Source organism: Catharus ustulatus, chromosome 10, assembly GCF_009819885.2.
Source record: "Catharus ustulatus isolate bCatUst1 chromosome 10, bCatUst1.pri.v2, whole genome shotgun sequence".
NCBI classification, from domain to species: Eukaryota; Metazoa; Chordata; class Aves; order Passeriformes; family Turdidae; genus Catharus; species Catharus ustulatus.
The window spans coordinates 9,695,775-9,715,639 of NC_046230.1; the positions used below are offsets into that span (position 1 = coordinate 9,695,775).

At 40.5% G+C, this 19,865-nt stretch overlaps 1 protein-coding gene across 5 annotated transcripts in view; it reads left to right on the top strand.

Annotated features, from left to right (window-relative positions):
- Positions 1 to 19,865, top strand: part of NYAP2 (neuronal tyrosine-phosphorylated phosphoinositide-3-kinase adaptor 2) — a 136,179-nt gene that overhangs the window by 106,116 nt on the left and 10,198 nt on the right. For all 5 annotated transcript variants that reach the window (XM_033068174.2, XM_033068175.2, XM_033068170.2 and 2 more), the window contains one exon: positions 2,807 to 2,910. In XM_033068174.2, the coding sequence (XP_032924065.1) occupies positions 2,807 to 2,910 (104 nt within the window). The remainder of the gene's footprint in view (positions 1 to 2,806; positions 2,911 to 19,865) is intronic.

Sequence of the window (19,865 nt, forward strand, 5' to 3'; positions counted from 1 at the left end):
TGCCCAGCATCCCCTGGCCTACAGAGCCTTCCCTGTGTGCCTGTCAGGATGGTTGATAGAACTCAGCTCCACACCATGGATTACTGTCACTAAGGGGACTTCTCAAGAACTACTCATTTCAGGTGTTAATACTGAGCTGTCTCAGTATCATCCACTAGAGATAAACATGAATTTCTAAACACTAGAAACCATCCCGATATTACTAGCAGTAGTTCTTCCTTTAAGATTCTTGGCATTAAATAGAAAAACCCAGATAGTCCCAGCACAGTGAATAAGCTGCCCATAGCTGAAAAATAACATGCTGCAGAATACAGAGCAGTGAGTTGTGCAGCACTTAAAGAACAGACCATTTATGGACTATTTTTCCCCCCCACAGAGGTGTGCTGTTACTCAGACCACCAATTACAGTAGAATACAGTATTTATTTGGTCTACAAATATTGCCACTGAAACACAAAAGCTAGATGGAGCCATGTCTGGAGCACCTTTTGGTGAGGATCACCATGGAAATCACAATAGTTTCCTTAATACTGTAACATATATTACAGGGAGATAAAGAAACTAATACTTCATTTGTGTGTGATAGGTTTTATTTCTTTGATGCTAGATGAAAGGAGTCTCTTTGGCAAGGAAATGGTAATCTCTTGTTGTTGCACATAGATCCAAATTGGAAATTATGACACTTCTTTCTGCTTTCCTAAAGCAAAGAAAATAATTCAGAAGCACAGTCAGACAGTCTTGGAGTTTTTTATGGACTGACTGCCTAATTCTGCTTGTCACAGCAGAAACAGAATCTCTACTTAGCAGTAGAGAAAAACAACTGAAAAAAGCCCTAATTCTTGTCCTTTCTGAAACCCCAGCAAAATTCCAGGAGATGAGAGATGAGGTATAATAATGAGATCCATTATTACATCTATATTACTGAAAGGAGCAGTCAGAAATCTGGCACACAGACAGCGTGAAATCAGAACAAAAACAAATCTAATCAACCTTCAGAGTAACTGCCCAAGTCCAAAAAAAGCAAACCAGCAGACTGTGTACAAAAGCAAGGTTATGGAGGAGGCCAGTCTGCTCCTTTCTGTGTGCCTGTGGCTGTGTTGACTCGTGGTGTGTTTACAGACTGACTAGGAGAGAGTGAATTGAATAATGCATTCGGTGAGCAGCATAAATATTTTTGCTGCTCAGCCAGCTGGATGTTAACTAACCTATTAATATTTAGTTGATGAATATTCACCCATACAGATGCTTTCATTGGTCTAAGTGCTCTAGCATAAGTGGATAGCTCTTCTCCACGCCCTATTGAATTCTGAAATATCTGAGGAAAATACGCATTTAAGGTGACAATGAAAAAGCATCAGTGAGAGTGGAAGAATCCATTTCAGCATGTTGCTGGCATGTGGAGTAATGTGCCAGCTGTCCTCAAGTCTCTAAGGTGTGCCAAGTGACTTTAAGGACTTGCTGGTGATAGGCATCTTCTTCCTTTCAAGCTGTGGCCCAACCAGTGGCCAGTGGTGATACTAGAGATCCACACAGGAAATAAAGAAAATGGTGTAAAACAAACACAAAGAAAGCAGCTGTGTAAATGAGGCACGAGAAAATAAATTTCAGACAGACACAGGCAAAAGGCGTGTGCTTCAGAGGCAACTTTGCTAAACCACAACTGCATGAGGTATAGGTTCTTCCTTTCCTCTTGAAAACATGGAATTGGAGGAATTCTTCAGACCTTATTTAAAAAGCTTTAAATTCCTTAAATTGTAATGAAGCATGGTAGTGTAATTATTTGTTATTCATGGTAAAGCAGCAATGTCAATGTGAAAAGTGAGGCTCTGTTCTTGTACCAAATCTGTCTGGTGAGTCCAAATGTTTTCAGTGTTTGCCCACTAAATAGAAAAAGCAGGGGCAGGGTTGAGAAGAAGGTTTATGAAAAATGAGGAGAATGAGCACATTGCTTTGAGCAGAGCCATAGGCTGAGAGGTGCTTCCTCAGCCATATAAAGGAAATACAAGGACCAAACATTTTTTGGCAGAATAGGCAGATCCTTTTTTCAGAAAGAGACAGTTTCCTCCAGACCACTGAACACAGGGGTAGCACATGGGTGTCAGCATGGCTTAGATATAAAAAACTTTGTCCAGGCCTCCTGAACTGCATGGTCACCTCATGTCAGTGTGCACAATGGTAACCTCTGCTGGAAATTAGGGGAGTCTTCTCATAAGTTATTCCATATAAAACAGTAGAAGGAAAATCAAATAACTGCATCATTTCTGTGCAATTCTTCTCTGAAGTGGAGCTTTCTCTCAAGACAAACATTTTTTCTATTATCATCTTGATTCTGGGCAACTGACTTTGCCACTGCTGATGTTTTGATTTGGCTCTTCTTCCTACTTCGTGTTTCTCAATTCATTGCCACTGACATGAGATTCCCAAGTATTTTTGTTTTTTTTTACATACCACCTCCTTCATTTTCTGGCATTTCATGGTTTCCTTCAGCACAGTCTTTGGGTTGTCATGTCCCTCAGCTCTGGAATGGAGAGGTGAATCCAGAAGCCCCGTTTTTGTTCTTCCTCTCTGCTGTTCTATGCTCTATCCTTCAGAGATGCCAGGGCCAAGAGGCCAGGATATGGCATGAGTGCTGTCTGAATCCCTCTTCTGATCTCAACTTCTGCTCAGGACTCAGCCAAATGCCCAAGACTAACTCATTACCAAGGCTGGAGTGCCCATTTCAAGGGAATCCTGGATCCACAGTGTTTCAGCCTGCTGCAGCAGTACCCTGCTCTGCTCACTGGTGTTTCTGCTCTCTCCCCTTCCAGAGTCTAAGTCAAGTTGCCGGTTGGGCCGGTCCGCGTCCACATCAGGAGTGCCTCCTCCGTCTGTGGCGCCGCTCAGGCAGCCCAGCGACCTCCAGCCGAGCCAGGTACCATCGTTAGCCGATCGGGAATGACTCCATGTGCTGCAACATGCCAAATGTCCCCACCTCTCTGTCTGTCATTTGTTACAGTAAATGGTTTTTTTGGTTGTCTTTATTTTCTGTGTGTGTGCGTGCATCTGTGTGTGCGCATCTCTCACTGGCAATGAAATTCCACTGGCTGCAGCCAGCAGAATTTTCTTTGCTCTTAATTCCTTGTATCTTTTTCTGTCTTCATTCTGTAATATAAATGTAGTAAAACTGTACTGTATGTACTGGCTGGGTTTTTTATTTTTTTTCATGTTTTCTGTACTTTTTTACTGTCTTAAAATTTATCAAACTTTGATAAATTTAATCTATGTTTTTATGTAAATTTCTTTTAAATGTCTTGTCTAGAGCACTTACACCAATGTTGTCAATGACTTGTACATACTTGACTTCTGCCCAGTTGTACTTTAATATTTGTGCCAGTCTCACATTTGGTTGGAGCTTAATGCATGATTGTATTACACTGCGATTTATCACTGTCCTGAAAACTGCTCTTACAGCAAGTGATTTTGTTTAGTTGAGGCAGCTAGACTCTCTTCAGCTATAGACCATATAATGCTTACAGGACTATTAAATAGTCCACTGTAGTTATATTTATTGTACATTGTTAGGAATCAAAAAAGCAAATCAAAGGAGCAACACTCCTTTAATCTTAAATAGAGATACTTTTTTTGTCCTCACCAGAAACAAAACTGCCACACAGGAAAAAAAGAAAGTGTTTGGGTTTGGCAAATTTCTCCAATAGAGAGAAAATGGAAAAGAAATAAAGACATGGGAAACCTATACTTACCTTTATTTTATATGCTAATACTGATATTGTAACATTTTGTTGCACAGACCTGTATTATTAGTTTGACAGAACTCAGAATTGCTGAGAGTAGCAATTGAAAGAAGAGGTTTTGCTTAAACATCATGTGAATGGCTTCTGTCAAAGCACTGTGGCACTGCACTGGTGTGTACGTGTGGGGTGTCTGTGCACAGGGAGACAAGAACACAGATGGATTTATGTGCACATGTATGCACAGGCACCCTTATTTTGATGGAAAACTTTTGCCTGGCTTTCAGGGAGTTAGTCCCCCAAATCCTATTGAATATCACTGAGGTTTGAGTGCAAATCTCCCTGAGCACTGCTTTGCAATAATCACATACTTGTGTTTGTATCTTGGTGAGTTGCTGAATAATGTCTTGACCAAAGGAAAGACCACAAGAGTAAAGTTGATTTACTCACTCCAGACAGCCAGCAACTTGTTAGAAAGGTTATATTTGGATAGCCAAGTCTGTACAGGTTACAGCTGTGTAACCTGTATGAGCTGGTTTGATTGTATTACTTCTGAGCGCTGTCAGACATGAAGACTGAGAGAACCCTGCATATTTCTAAAGCATATTTTACATAAGCAAATCAAATCCATAATGGAGATTCAAAATGACAGCCCATTTAAATAACACATCAAGTGTTCCTTCATCTAAGGAAGAAATTAGGGTAATTGTACTTCCAAAGGTTTTCAGTGTCCCAGTGTTCATGTAGTATACTTTTGATTAAATGGGTCTTACAGCACTCATGATGCTTTGCTGTTTACTCAGTGGCAAAGGCACCTTGAGTGTTTTGAAGGGATTTTAGCCTGTCAGTTTATACTAAGAACTGAACAATAAGCCTTGAAAGCAGAAGCTGATGTGATAGAAGAGATAATGAGCCTCTTAGAAGCTGTGGCCAGGGTTCATGAAACTGTGGAGGGAAAAATCCACCTCAATTCATACAGAAGAAAGGAACAAAGATGATAAGAGGAATTTTCAAGTGACTGTAGGAGGGTGATCTTGTTAATTGAATAATTTATGGTATGGTCATGACTTCATGAAAAACAAGAAAAACCAGTACAAGGTTTCTCTCCCTAAGTCTTCCCTTCCAGCTGACAATCTCTTACTGTCCATCTATTACGTTGCAATTTACTTGATAGCATAATTTTTAAAGCTGAGGATTTGACCCTGATTTCAGAGGAATGAGGAAGGTCTAGTCTCCATGGCAGATACAAACACTGATTGTTCTTTCAACACCTATTCTATCTTAATGTGCAAATAATGGATGACAGGTGAAATGTGTTTCCAACAGCTGGGCTGTTAGCCCATTCTCAATCTGCTGGGTTGTGGCATACAGGGTATCTATTTTTGTGTGCTGTGGCTATTGATTGCATTGATACTGCTTTCCATAAAAACATCATAATGAGCAGTTAGACTTTACAAAAGATTGAGGACACATGTTGTCCACCTCTTTGTTGATCAGATGGCCACAGCTGACATTCAAACAGGAATATAAGATATGGATCCCAGACTGATGGTTTTCAAAATACTTAATTTGGAAAAAAAAAAGACAAATTTCCAACTGAGTTCTCAAAACCCATCATTTTCAATGCAAATGTTCAAAGAAGTGGTGACTATGCTTAGTAATTAAAAATAGATCTGATCTAAGGAAACCTATATTATAATTCCAATAATATATTAGATAATTATGTAACTATTGTCATTTAACTGCCCTATGCCTTATTCTTTTGTTTCTTGTTTGCTTATTGATGTAGGAATTGTGTGGCTTAATCAGCTAGTATTCAGAGAATATATCTATGGTATATTGATGGGAAGCAGTAGAGGGATCACCTAAAAATGAGAAGAAAGGGCTTATAAGCAGAGATTAATTATGTGGTTGGTCTCTGATGGAGAACACTAAAAATTCTGTAGTGTAGTGGCAGCCAGCATTTTCTAACATGCTGAGCCAGATTGAGAGCCTGCCTTCTGTCCTTAGTTCTGGGAAATGGTGAGGATATTTGGAAAGAGTTGGTTGCAGGAACTGTCTCAGTTTAAATTGAAAGATAAACGTAAGTTTATCCCGGAACTGAAGTTATTGATTGTGAAAAAAAAAATTTAAGAAATTAAGAAAATAGCAGAGGAAGTCAGGTGGGAGGCTTGGAACTGTAATAATGGCAGAAACATAGAATATTTTAGAGCTACAAAAGTGGCACATAGCTGTATTTCCTAAATGCATATCTAAATAAAAATACCCTACAGAGAGGAGTGTAAGTAGCAGAGAAGTATTGTCTTGTAAAGAAAGGAAAGAAGGAAAGAAGTAAATCTTAAACATGGAGAAGCAGACCATCCTCAAGTGCCAAAAGACAAACCAACAGGGAAGATGACCAGACTGTCTGAACAGAGATTTTTGCTGGGACTCAGGAAAAGAGAGAGTTTATGAAAGTTGGAAGAAGGGACAGGCAACTCACGAGGACAGGGGTGTCATGAGATTTTGGGAGAAAATTAGAAGGGCCAAATCCCACTTAGCGCTTAATCTGTCTACTGTCATAAAAGACAATAAAAATGTTTCAATAGATACATTAGCAGCAAAAGGAAGTCTAAGGAGAATCTCCATCATCTTTTTGGATGACAGAGAGAACATAATGACAAAATATGACAAAAGGTGAGGGAAAAGCTGAGGTACTTAATACCTTCTTTGCCTTAGTGTTCAATAGTAAGACCAGCTGTTCTGCAGGTACCAGTCCCCTGAGCTGGAAGATGGACACAGGGAGCAGAATGCAGCCCCCATAATCCATGGGGAAATGGTCAGTGACCTGCTTTAACACTTAGACACACACAGTAGGACACCATGTGTTTATATTAGGAAAAATTTCTTCACGGTTTGAATTGTCAGGCAACAGAACAGGCAGCCCAGGGAAGTGGAAGAGTCCATTCTACCATCCTTGGAGGTATTTAAAAGATATGTATATGTGGCACCAGGGGACATGGTTTAGTAGGGGGCTTTTCAGTGCTGGGTTAAAGGCATCTTTCAGACTACGTGATTCTCATTCTATAAAGGTACAACATTGTTCACAAAAAGCTTACAGGGAATGGAGAAATGTTGTAGAAAGTTAAGCAATTTATATCTTAGAGAAGTGTGTGAGTAACACTGGAGATAGTAAAATCCATCTGTATTTGGCTTTTATATGGAAATGCGAACAAGTAACTGTCTTTTGTAGCCATCTAAGTGGACAGAGAAGAGTAGAATTTAACCACTTAGTGAGGTTTATAGAGTACAATAAACAAGGTCCACAGATACCCCAGTAAATAGCTCCTCACTCGTTTTACTGGAGCCTCTGTGCTGGCACCTGAGACTTCTGTGGCAGCCATGGCCAAGGGTTTCACCCTGCAGTGGTAAATGCTCAGTCCTGCCGCGGGACAGCCGCAGTGAACAAACCTGTTGGCTTGTGTAAAGCAAGCAGGATTTGGAGTCACAGGTATCACTGCTATGCAGTGATGTTTCCCTGACATCCTATCCTTCTCCACATCTTCACCGCAGAGTAACAAAGGGTTACATTCCATCGATGAGCTCCGACATCCCTGTGGCACACAGGGTATGTGTGCACTGAGCATGTCTGTAACAAAAGAAGAAAACCTTTCAAGCAAGCTGTGGAAGTCCCTCTGCTGGAGAGGAGCACATCCTGCATCCAGAATTTTCATGTAGATAAAATCCTCTCTGTGTCACTGCCATGCCTCTCTGTAACTGTCTCCAGCACAGAAAAACCCCACTGATTTCCATTTTAAGAAAAAAAAGAGATCATATAAAAACCTTGGGATTTTTTTTTTTTCTGTGAATGAACTTCTCAAAGTGAGGTTTGTTTTCATTAATTTGTAAATAGTGATTGGAAAATCCCATATTCTAGGCTGCACAGCAGCACAGCAGTGCATGTTTTTAAGATCCATGGTGTGAGGAGAAACACACTCTTTGAAAAAAACTACTGATAGGTAGTTTCATATTTTAGCTTCCCTGAAAAGCAGTGCTTGTTTTCAGACAGATTTCCAGAAAACTGTGTTCCTTATCTGCAAATGTGCAGCCTCTCTTCATGCCTGTTAGTTTCTTGCTTTTCAGTGGCCAGACAGCACTGTCCTTTCCTGTTGCCTCGTCAAGGTATGTTATCTTAATTCTGATGGTTTGTATACCTCTTAAGGCTTGGTGTCTTGTTGTGGGGATGGACTAGGCAGTGATATCTAGTTCAATTTAAGCAAGGAAAGAAGATTTAAACTTTACAGAGATGATCAAAGTAAAATCCAGAAGCCATACTGAGATTAGAAGGAATAATTTAGGGAAGGGAATGAAGATACATCAATGGCTATGAATTAAGGAGTCTCAGCGTGCATTGAAGGAATGAGGTAGAAGCTAGAAAATATATCAGCATCAACACTGAAACTTTTTGGGGCTTGTTTTAGAACAATTGCATCTCAGTCCATTCCTTGCCTGGTATGTGCCTGAGCTCTCTACAAGCTGAGGCAGCATTTTAGTTTCCCCACATGACCACACCAGTAAACATGACAGAAGGCACAAAATGGACAAGCTAACCATTACCCTCCAAAATTCAGGATGGCTCTCACTTATTTTATGATTTGTATGAATATAATATGGCAAAGGGGAAAGACCTCCCAAGAGTGGACTTGACCATTGTCTTGCACCAAATGAAGTGAATCCATCAATAGTTTATTTGAGAATGTGTCTTTGAAAGGCAAGAATTTTAGATACAAGTTGACTCCTCAAGTTCATATCTAGGTAGAAAAATGACAAGACTTGTAGAATAACCAGGTGCTGGGGGAGCCTGGTGCCTGGGGCTGGCTGAGGGAGCTGTAGGACAGACCAGGAGTTTTCCAGCGCAGTTTTCCAACGTAGCAATGTAAGTAGGGAAGTAAGAAGCAGATTTTCTACTTTGAATACGCAGCTGGGAGGGTTTGTCTTTGTGTTCACATCCCCTTGGCCTGGGACAGAGGCAGTGCACACTGGGTGTGTGAACAAGGACAGGAGAGAAGCCCCTCGGGATCGCTCAGATCTGTGCCAGAGGCAGCCTGGGTGAAAATGCACTTTAGCAACTGTTCCAAATGGACACTTTGGCTAATCCAACAGGATTAGGAAAAGCTTTATTTACCCCAGAGCTGGGGAGGCAAAGCAGGTGCTGCTGAGGTTTGCCCCCATCCCACTGAGGACAGGTGGGCTCAGCTCTGGGCTGAGGGGCGGTTGTGCCCAGCACACCCCTTTCAGCTGGCCCATCCCACATTTCTCGTCCCACATCCTGCATCCACAGGGCGAGCAGAGGCTTCACTGGGGCCACCCCGCCCACTCCTGCCCTGCCCCGGAGGGAGGGAGAGAGGAAGAGAGAGAAGGAGAGAAAGAGAGAAAGAGAGAAGGAGAGGAGGAGGAGGCTTGCTCCAGCCTCAGCTGTTAAATCTCCACTCCTCCACACAACAGATTAGATAATATTTTATTTAAGATTCAATATTTAGATGCTAAATGAAATGCAAACAAAATGCATACATTGTACTGTGAAAAAAAAAAATCTAGCATTAAAACTGATGTGAGACCTTCAGGGTGGCTATTTAATTTTGTACTCCAGATGAAAAATCCCAAACACCTTTCTAATTCCTCCATTTTAAAACAGAATCATGATGTAAGGGAAGTGCCACAAAGAAGCTGAGACATATTTTAGTTGCTTTTCATATGCATGAGTAGAGCAATATCTTGCAGTTCAAGGGCAGTAAAAGCTCATTGTAAAAAATACACAAAACTTTAAGGGAATGATTTGGAATTGAATTTTGACAAGTAGAGTACTCTTCAGCGGCATAGCTACATATTTGTCTCATGCCTAAGTTCACTCTATTGGGTCAGTTAAATATCACAAGCCCAGCTTGCAATGTTGTGAATACAAAACGTATTAAAGTCTTTGTACGCCTTGTAAGCATCGTGGTCACCCTGTAATTAATGAATGCAGGGAATGTAAATTGTTACCATTATGGCTATAATTATTTTTGAAGGCACCTAGACAAAGTACTTCCCCAATGAATTGACATTATCATGCTTTAGTTGGCAAATGTGCATCTGAAAGTGAATACTCTGTGAGCATAAACAAAGCATCTGTGCTCTTCTATTATTCTCAGCTTAAAGTTGCCATTTTTTCCCAGCAGTAGTGTACAAGGGTTCAAAGAGCCAGCAAACACCCTGCAGTTGTGGGGCACAGTAGCAGAGCTGGGTTCCTGGTTCTGCAGTTAATAAATTCTGCTGCTGAGAAATGAGCACCTATAAATCAAGATTCACTGTTCTGTATCTGATCACAGCAATCTCTTTTTTTAGCTTCCATTATATGAAAGAAATACAGTCATTGCATGTAGATGGAGAACTCTGTGGACTGAAGTAGTCCTTCATCTAGTTTGATTACTAGGGAAATGGTAGTAAAAAAATTAATTATCCTAGCAAGAAAATGTGTGTGTGTTACACAGCATGGACCAATGTCAGTGCTCAGTATTGTCAATCTGTGCTACATGCACTCCTTGATGAATCCCTACCTAGAACTAGCATCAGACTCTAGTGATTCTGCTACTCTGGCTCTCATCATACACAAGGATTCGCAAAGAAAACCAGCTTCTGCTGATTCTTACCCTCTGGAACTAAGGGAAAAACGATCCCTGTGGTCTGCTGGATAAAAATCTCAGGGGACATGCACTCCCAGATTTCTGTTCAAAGGGAATATCTAACTACTGTGCTAATTACCACTCTTATAATTTTCTCTGTCCCTCTTTTCTCCTCTAATTTTCTGAAGTTCTGAGAGTCTGTTGTGTATTTTGGACATAGAATAGCAAAACATATGAAACCATTCATGGGACAGTGGCAATCCCTTTCCTCCCCCTATGTGCACATGCCAAGTGTTCTTCTTGAGCCACTGCAGTGCCTCTGAGATGTCTGTCTCCATGCTCCTGGAGCCAAGGTTATGGTTGCTCCTTTTTGATACTTGATCTTTTTCTTCATCCAAAATATATGTCCACAGTGTGGGAATAGTCCCCTGCAGCTCGCTCTGTAATCAGAGCCCCATGGGGCTTTGGTCTGGACTTTCTATACACTATTTATTACTTTGGATGGTAGCTTCTATTTTTGCCTGAGAAGATACTCTCTTAAAGGAACTTAATTACTCCTTATGTTTAGCTATCACATTTAATAAGGCTTGGGATTGTCACTGGATCCAAAATCTGCTTAATGTTGGCCACTAGGATCTACCACAGTACTGATTGTGGTGGTGTCCAAGAGTCATAGTTATTTGTTGCAATATGCATGGAACAAAGGCTGTTCCTGCCCCAAGGATTCATAAATTCAGCATAATACATGAGAAAGTAAGAGGTTGCAGATGGGAGGAGATTGATAAGGGTATGACTCTCACGAATTGCTTAAGGTTTGGTTTCTGTGAAATTAGAAAGTGCAAAAACTATTTGGGGTGCAATCTACTGTATCTGTGACAGTGATTTTACATAGTTTTATGTGTCACTGATGCAATGAAATGCATTTTTGAATGTCTAAAAATGGAAAAGGTATATTTTACTCAGAACACTTTACAAATTATGTCTCTCTCTCAAATGGCCATCAAGGAGAAATCTTTAGTGTCTGTGTAGGCAAAGAAAAAGGAATGTAGGCATAGACTGAATCTTGTGACTGCTGGTTTTGCAAATGACTGAGAGAAAGGAAATCCTCTGGGTCCTGCTTGGGAGGATGGACAGGTGTGGAAGAACCCACAATGGGGTACAGAGAGCAGCCTGTGGTACAGACACTTCACTGAGGGGACAGGGGCCAATTTTACCTTGAGAGGATGTCTGTATTTGACCAGTGTGTGTGGCCTGAGTGTATTTAGAAACCTGAATCCAGAGCGATAGGATTTTACTTCCTTGTTCAGACTGAATGTGCATAAGAGTCAGGGATCAGACACCCTGACTGCCACCACTTTGAAAGAGGTGCCGGGACATGAGGCATGAGCTGTGTCCCGCAGTGTCACACAGCCCTCTGGGGACTCAGCACTGCAAAGAATCTGTAGGATTTCGGATTTACGCGATTTGTGCCTTTCAAAAGTGTAGCAGAGCCCTGTGCCCACGAGAGGGAGCAGTTGGATTACTTTCCACAGCTCCGGGTTTTTCCTGCAAAGGCAAACCTCTTGCACACATGAAGGCAAAATTCTGCTGTCGACAGTCCAGCCAAATGTGCTGTCAACATTTTGGATGAGAGCAACAACAAGAATGTTAATGCTTTGGGGAAGGCTCCACATTGCATTGTGTTGAGTTTCAGCTTGAATCTGGTCTTACATAATCAGTGCGTGGGTCCAGAGCAGTGCAAATGGTTTCTAAATATAAAAACTGCAAATAGAGAATGCTTATTTAAAAATTAAAATCTAAAAAAAAAAAAATCAAAATGAAAATGTGAACCTTGAAGTGGATGGAATTGTGACATCCATCATCCCTCACCTCCAAGGCACACCTGACTGATTGGCATGAGAAGCAGATGTGTCAAAGCTGTCTTTTGCTGGCAGACAAGCCTGCTGCTGCTGTTCCAACATCTTTTCTTCATCCTTCAGCTGGGTTGGTCATGCAGCAGAAGCAGGCCAGTGCATTGCTTTGCCAGGACTCTGTTTCAAGTATGGCCCCAAACTGCAGCATGTCCCCCAGCCTGGGGACAGCAGGCACAGGTGGGTCTGAGCATGCACTGCTGTCAGGGTACCTGCCAAGGCACAACATGGCTTTGGTAATTCTTCTTCTCCATACGGGTCATAGCAAGGGGTTTAGGCACAAAATAAATGTGATGGGGGAGGCAGTAATGGGTGAAAGCAGATCAGCTGTAGAAAAAGTAATGCCACAGCAAGAGAGTGTCAGATGTGGGGACAGAGTGACTGATCTGAGCATCACACCTAGTCTGTTATCCTGCCTTGCCCTCGAGTGCTGGTGTGGCTGCCACTATTTCAGGTGTGATGGAAGAGAGGAGATGAAAGAGTATTCCATTCCCTTACCCTATCTTATTCTTGCACTAGCTTAAGCTTGTCAGCAGAGAACAGAAAGAGGTGAGCTCCGTGACAGAAATTGTTGAAACCTTTCAAATGCAATGATATTCTGACAAAGGATGAGATAACATGGCATTTATGAGGTTTTCACTTTCACGTTCAACATTTTTTTACTGTCCTTGCCTAGTTGTTTCTCAGATTGGGAGTTAGAGTTTCTTGAACAGGCCAGGACAGAGATGAGATCTCACCTGTGTGGTCAGAGGTTTCAGGGAGGTGCTGTGTTGTACCTGGTTTTGATAGAGTTGAGATGGTGTGTTTCAAGATTTTGAAAAACAGTGAGCTCAACAGAAAGATTTATGGGGAAAGATGCTGCAGCCAATGCAGCACAATGAATGTGGTTGTTCCCTGGAATTTGAGGTACCCTCCAGAATACCTGGAAGCTGATGACTACTGTGTGTGTCTGGAGCCCAAGACTTGAATGTGGGGTAACAGCCAAGCATGGCCTCTGCACCCTGACCTTTCTTTTGGGAGTCAGACTTGAGCCTGGGTGTACAGAGTGGGATCCACAGGAACTAGCAATTAATATTTCCAATAAAACATTTATGGAAGTCAATGACAGAGATACATTCTTGAAAGTCTTATGCCATCATTGATCAGCTGTGCCTGAGCTGTGATTCTTGCAGCTCTCTGAATCACTGAGACCACTGTGTGTACTTCCTGCTAAAGAAACTGAAAATTATCTGGAAGTTCTTCATCTCATTTTTAGCTGCTCTTACAGCACTGTACATGGTTCTATTAAAAATAGGTAACAACTAATGTTAAGCAAATATATAATGTCATTTGTGTGAAATAATTTCAGTCCAAGCATCAATAAGTTGCCTATAAAATAATTTGATTTGATAGCATTGGTAGCATTCCTTCCTCTTCAGGGAATCTCTCTTTAAGGCATATGTAATAAATTTACTTGTTCTCTTCTAAAACTTGTAAATTCACTTCAAAACTTGTTCTGTGACTTTTGTATGCAAACAATTAGTTTTGCCACAGTCTCAGAACAATAGCACTTGCTAAGTTTATTTCAAATGGTCTTGCAACCACTCTTGAAGACATTGTGCCTTGGTTAAAAATTTATTTTAAAAAACCCAGAAGCATGCAATTTCCTTTTTCCCCACCCCCTTTTCTGTGTGTATTTATGTTTAACTCAGGGCAAGAATTTTATAATATTCTTAAAGGAAAAGATAGAAATAAAAAATGGCATGAATTCATGAAAGCATGGGTTTATATATAGGCATTCTCTGTAAATGAACCAAACATTCTGTATCCTAAGTAGAACAACCTTATTTGTCTGCTCATACACATTTCAGTTTCTTCTACTCACTCCCACTTGTCCTCCTTTTTTGGGCTGAGGGTATTGTACCATGTTTCTGTTGGAACTGTGTGTGCCTGATGCATAAAACATGACACAGAGCAGCCAGGTTGTCCCCTGTCTGCATTGAGTCACAACCATCCAGGCTTTGTTCTCATGGCTCTCACCACCCCACCAGACTCTCTTGGTGTTTGTGTAGCCTTATACAGTATATTGCACTGACTGTACCTGTATAGTATCTCGTCTGTATACTGTATGCACATAAATATGTATATTCACTCATGTATGTATGTATAGGACGTTTCTCTATCTCTGTATATGTACGTGTGTTTGTTCATAGTCTTTCACTAGAAATGTGTGGCTATTCATAAACATTATGTGTATGTCAATTAAAAAACAGTATGAATGCCAGCACCCACTTTTGATAACCTAATTTTACTCTCATTTTGTCTTGTTAAAACAATGAAAATAAAAACATCATGTATTTTAAATGATAACTTTAAAAGATTATTCTTTTTACTCATTTTTAAGGTTTCCAATTTTTCAGATCCAAAATGGTAAATATATTGGTGTTTCTCCTGACAGTTTTCTGTAGGTAAAAAATATTTGGAAACAGGTCAGTTTGTGTAGTTTTGGCTGTCTGTATCTTATGCAGATCAAGTGCTCCAAGGTTTAGAAATGCCCTAAACCAGCTGGACTCTTGTGCTGCAGATCCCAGCTCTATACACATGAGGGACTTGCTGTCAATCTAGGGGTGACTTACATCCATAACATCTTACATGAATAGATACTGGATATAGAAGGGCCTTAGACTGGAAAGAAAGTTCCTCCAGTGCAGGTGAGCATTAGGAATGGTTAAAAATACCCAACTTTATGAGTGGATTTTATGGGTGCATTGCAGACTATTTGTCAAATCTCTTACCCTTTGCAGTTCACAGTAACATATAATTGCCAATTGATTAAGCATTTATTAAAACAGCTAACAATCATTTATTAGCCCTTTGTAAAATGAATCTCCACACAGCTGTTTGTAGTCTCAGTTTCCTGGCCTTGAGGCAGCAAAGCACTGGCTTATCTTAAATAGCAAAATATTTCTGTTAGTCAGGAGTATGACAGATACACTTTTTCCAGTTGAGCATGTCTTTAGGTTACCCATTGAATCGAAGTTTAAATTATTATCATCTGTGTTTCTCTATGAGACCTATGAGTGTTACATTTTTTCCCTTCACAGTTAATTTTATCATTGTACTAGCTTGTCCAGCTGGACCAGTCTCAGTGTGCAGTAAGTTACTGCAGCAGTGTGGCAGCAGCTACTCAGAAAAACCTCAGAAAACAGGTTTTAATGCAGGAAATACTGAGAACCTTGCAGGGTGATGGATGCACTGTAAGGAAGACCCTTCAACCCCAACTAAAATTGCATAATAGAAAATACTTTCCATTTTTAATTTAAAGTTAGAGGATTAAATTCTGACCTAATAGACATCAAAAGCAAATTCCCATTTTACTCCTGAGCTGTAACTATAATGTCCAAGGAATGCTTTTCCTCTACAAAACATAAACTGGACAAAGGACATATTCCACTAATTGGGATAGGAGTTTGTGGGCCAGTGGCCTGATCTTATGCCTTTTACAGTCTGGAAAAACACATTTGCTGTCTGGTGTTTCTGATCACAGTTGTATAATTCACAGTAGAAGAGAATAAAAATGAGAAATATAATAGCAATAGCAATATGCATTTTTAAAATTAACATTGGTCAGATCATGGTTCTTGGCACCAAACTTTAAAACACCGTAAGAGAAAAGCAGCGCGTTTTTACTGTTTGAGTTTGTTTGATTATGTTACAGGTGATATGTGTCTATAGGTTAACAAGAATGCTTTCTTTCTTTCTCAATGTTTTCTTTGTCCTGCACTGTCTTTAGCCTTTCCTTTTAAGCTGGATATTTAAATTTCCTTCCTGCTCTGGAGATGTGAATTTGAGCACAGCCCATGCTGCTGGCATAGGCTAAGCTGAGTTTGCCAAGTCACTCCATGGTTGAGGAGGCTGCTGCTCCTGGTTCAGTGTGTTAGTGCTGCTTCATACACTCTGTCAGCAGCACCATCCCTTTTAAACAGAAAACAGAAGCATGGTACAGGGAATGTCTGAACTCAATGAATCCCATTTTTTAAAGCGCACAGATGCCAGGCTGAGTCACTTGCTGTATCTCAGCCATCCTGTGTGCCAGGAAATCATGTCTATATTAGATTTGGGTACTGTATAGTTTAGCCATTCCTGATAAAAATCAAATTGCATGATGTTGCTGTGGGGTAACATCAGTCGTGGTATCTCATACCGAGGCAGGCTCTTACACCTTTGTGTTCTTCAGAGACTCTCAGGATGGTTTATAACTTCAGCAACTGCTGTTTAACTGCACTTCAAACTGGAGTTAGAAATAAATGATTAATGGAGATAGCTGTCTTTTAATAATGTTTTTGCACATTTTTAAGAGGAAGTTGTGACCACCTACAAGACTATGATCATCTCTGAACATTCGGTGCTGGTTTTCAGTCATTTTCCTGAACATTTTTCCCTCTATAAAATCTGTACAGTGTTTGAGAAATGGCATTTACTCTAAGAAAATAATCTTTGACTCAGTTTCACTATTAAAAATTGAGAAATGTAAGAATAGATTTCAAAATTTCTTGTAATTAAAGTAACTTTAAAGTAAAGCATTTTTCAGTGGTTTCAGCACTTTCCCTCCATACATTATTTTGCTAGTTTTATATTTCTTTAATTTTAAAATTATTTTTTTGTCATTTTCTTGACAGTGCTAGAGGAATAGACCTAGGAACTTTGCTGGTAAACTGGTGTGGTAAAGTTCTTTATCTGTTGCAGCAATTAAAGTTAGTTAAATATCGGGTTCAAGTTCTGACTTCAATAGAAACAGTGCTGAAGGTCATGTGCTTTTTATAGCTTGGAAACAATGAGGTCCAATAAAAGGGAGAAACTAATGGAATTTGTGGTGTCCCCACATTTTTGTAACTTTAGGACAGGTTTCAATGTCCTCTTTCTTGCAGTTCTTAGGTCTTCCAAAGTTACTATCTAGTTTTTATTTATTTTCATTCTTCCATTCTCAATTTTTGGGCCCTTCTTGGTCCGAGCAGTATCCAAAGCATTCACTCTGCTGCCTTCAGCTCCCTTGTACGAGTGCTTTTGCAGACCACAGAGACTCTGTGGATCCAGAGGAGGAAAGGACCTCGCCCACAGCAGCTCTCACTGCTCCATGCCACCTCTCAGGGCAGTTCATCTCCCTGTGAGATTTAGAATCTGGCAGTTTTTCGGAGCTGCCATGACTCACAGTAACTCTGACTGCAGGTGAGTTGTACTGTGGGCACAGCTGCCCACACATGGGCAGGGCCAGCTGCAGTGGGGTCACAGCTCAAACCACCCTGCTGTGTGAATTCTGGTTCATGAGCACTTGTGGCACAGAGCAGCACATTCCAGCAAGGGGAAATGCTGCAGAGAATGGGTTAGTAACCCCCACAAGAAATCTGGGACATGAGAGAGTTACCCTGCAGCTGCTGCACTACAAAAGGCAGTACACAGGAGATCTCTGTATCACTGAACCCTAGCAAAGTGTCTGTCCTTGTCCCTCCTGTTATTGACCTAATGCAATATTTTATTTTCCTTTCTATTTTACAGTGAATTACAGAAAGTATAATGGTGGGTTGCTTGAGTTCTGCATTTATTCCTTAGCAAAGGCATAGATGAAGTTTTGATTTTTAATGGGTGATCTCAATAGGAATGCACTTTGTGATGATCCACTGAGATGCATGAGATGATTTTCCACAGCATCCCCAATATCAGTTGATTTACAGGCTCTTCTTTCGAAAGCATTTACAGAGTGTGATCAAGCAGTAAATTTTGGGCAGTTGTTTGGTGTTAAAAAAAAGCTTAGATGAAAAGAATATGTTTCCAAATAAGATAATCATGCAGGGTCAGAAAGATCTATAGCTAGAGTGACTGCCAGTATGAAAATGGAAAGCAGAACAATAAATTTGTCACCTAAATTTTGCTTTATTAGTAGCCTCAGTATTAATCTGAGGGCTACTGGAAAACTTGAGGCATAGGAGTATGTGCAGGGCTGATTCTGAATAAAGTAACTGTGACATTTAGTAATTGAAAGCAATGAATCATGAAACTGGAGGTCTGGAACCAGAGGTGCTGAAGGTTTACTAATAGTCTGCTAATTTAATTTTAGGATAAGTATTAATTGCTCATAATCTTGAATCTTTGGGAGTTCCTGGAGCTCCAAATAATCCTGTCAGTCATTTTGAAGTGGTGGATTAGTCAGGCCATAGAGCACAACACAATGTAGTCAAGTCTTTTAGTGACTTCTAAGTTTGAAAAAAGGTGTCCAGAGTTTTTTTTACAGTACTGTGTCATGTAATTACTTTGAGTGATAGTGTAGCTTGTCCAGGACTCTAGTTTTACAGTTTTTACAGGGACTTTGCTTTCATTTTATTTCTGTAGTAGTATAATTTGAAATAAAACATATTTCCAGTTTATAAATTCAGAATAATGTAAATCAAAACCTTAAACACAGCAATTCAAATGTTATAAGAGTCCTAAAATGTGTTGCATATGCTGTTTCATAGATTGAAATAGCAGGTGTCACTGAATGCTTTTAATGTTAAATATGTACAGGGTAAGATTACAAAATGTTCACTACCACACATTCTGTTGAAATAAAAACTAGTGTGATGGGGAAATTCTTTCCCATGTTCTTAGAGGGAAAATAGAGATTGATCTTGTGTCCCTTGAAAAGAAGAATTTGTGAAAGGTCAGAAAGGGCAGATTGTGTAGTGCTTAACACCTTGTGTGTGCACTTGTGCTTGTGATGCAACTACAAAACCACACAGGATCCTTCTAATGCGGCTGCTGGCATCAGAGGAAGGCTTCTAGAAAACACTTGAGGCACTCCTAGAGAGGAATTTGCAGTTCTGCAAATCCACTGTCCCCAGGGAGCCTTCCCAGGCACTCCAAACTGCATGGAGAGTGTCTGCTTTCACAGCTCACCTTGCACATCCTGCGTGTTCCTGAACAGACTGTTACTTTTAATCACCTTTGTATTAATAATCAACTGTTGTTTTGAATTTGACAGTAACAGGAGAATGGGTTAGCAGTACCAAGCTGTACGAACAAGTAACTATCCTGGGCCAAATTATACTGTCTTCAATGGCAATGTCCCTCCAGAATTCCCCTGTCAGAGGGAGGGGAATGACTGCAAATTTAGCCTGTAGTTCCATCCTGACTCACTGACTTTCACAGCCATTGGAAGTAACATTCAACAGCAGTGCAAGGGTTATAGCTCACGGTTAGCAAAAGAAATCTTGCCCAACATAATTTTCCAAGTGCTCTTCTGCAGTATTTTTAAATCATTTTTATTGAGGTTATTTCTACTGTTTGTTTAAGCAAACTATAGTTAAATTCTTGGACCCATGAGGTCAGATGGTAAATTCCTGCTGGCTTCAAATGGGTGAGGATCTCTCTGCTCAGATTTTCTGAAACCTGATTCTGGCTGAATTCCTTCCTGCCTTGGACAACTTCCCTTTTGTGAACATGTGCTGAGAGGACCTCCACATCAAGACGAGTATCAGATAGTGAAGTCGCTGTTGCTACTTGACATAGCCCTCCAGTGCTTGCCCGTGGGGCACAGGACTGCCTTCTAGGAGCGGGATTTCACACCTTCCCAGT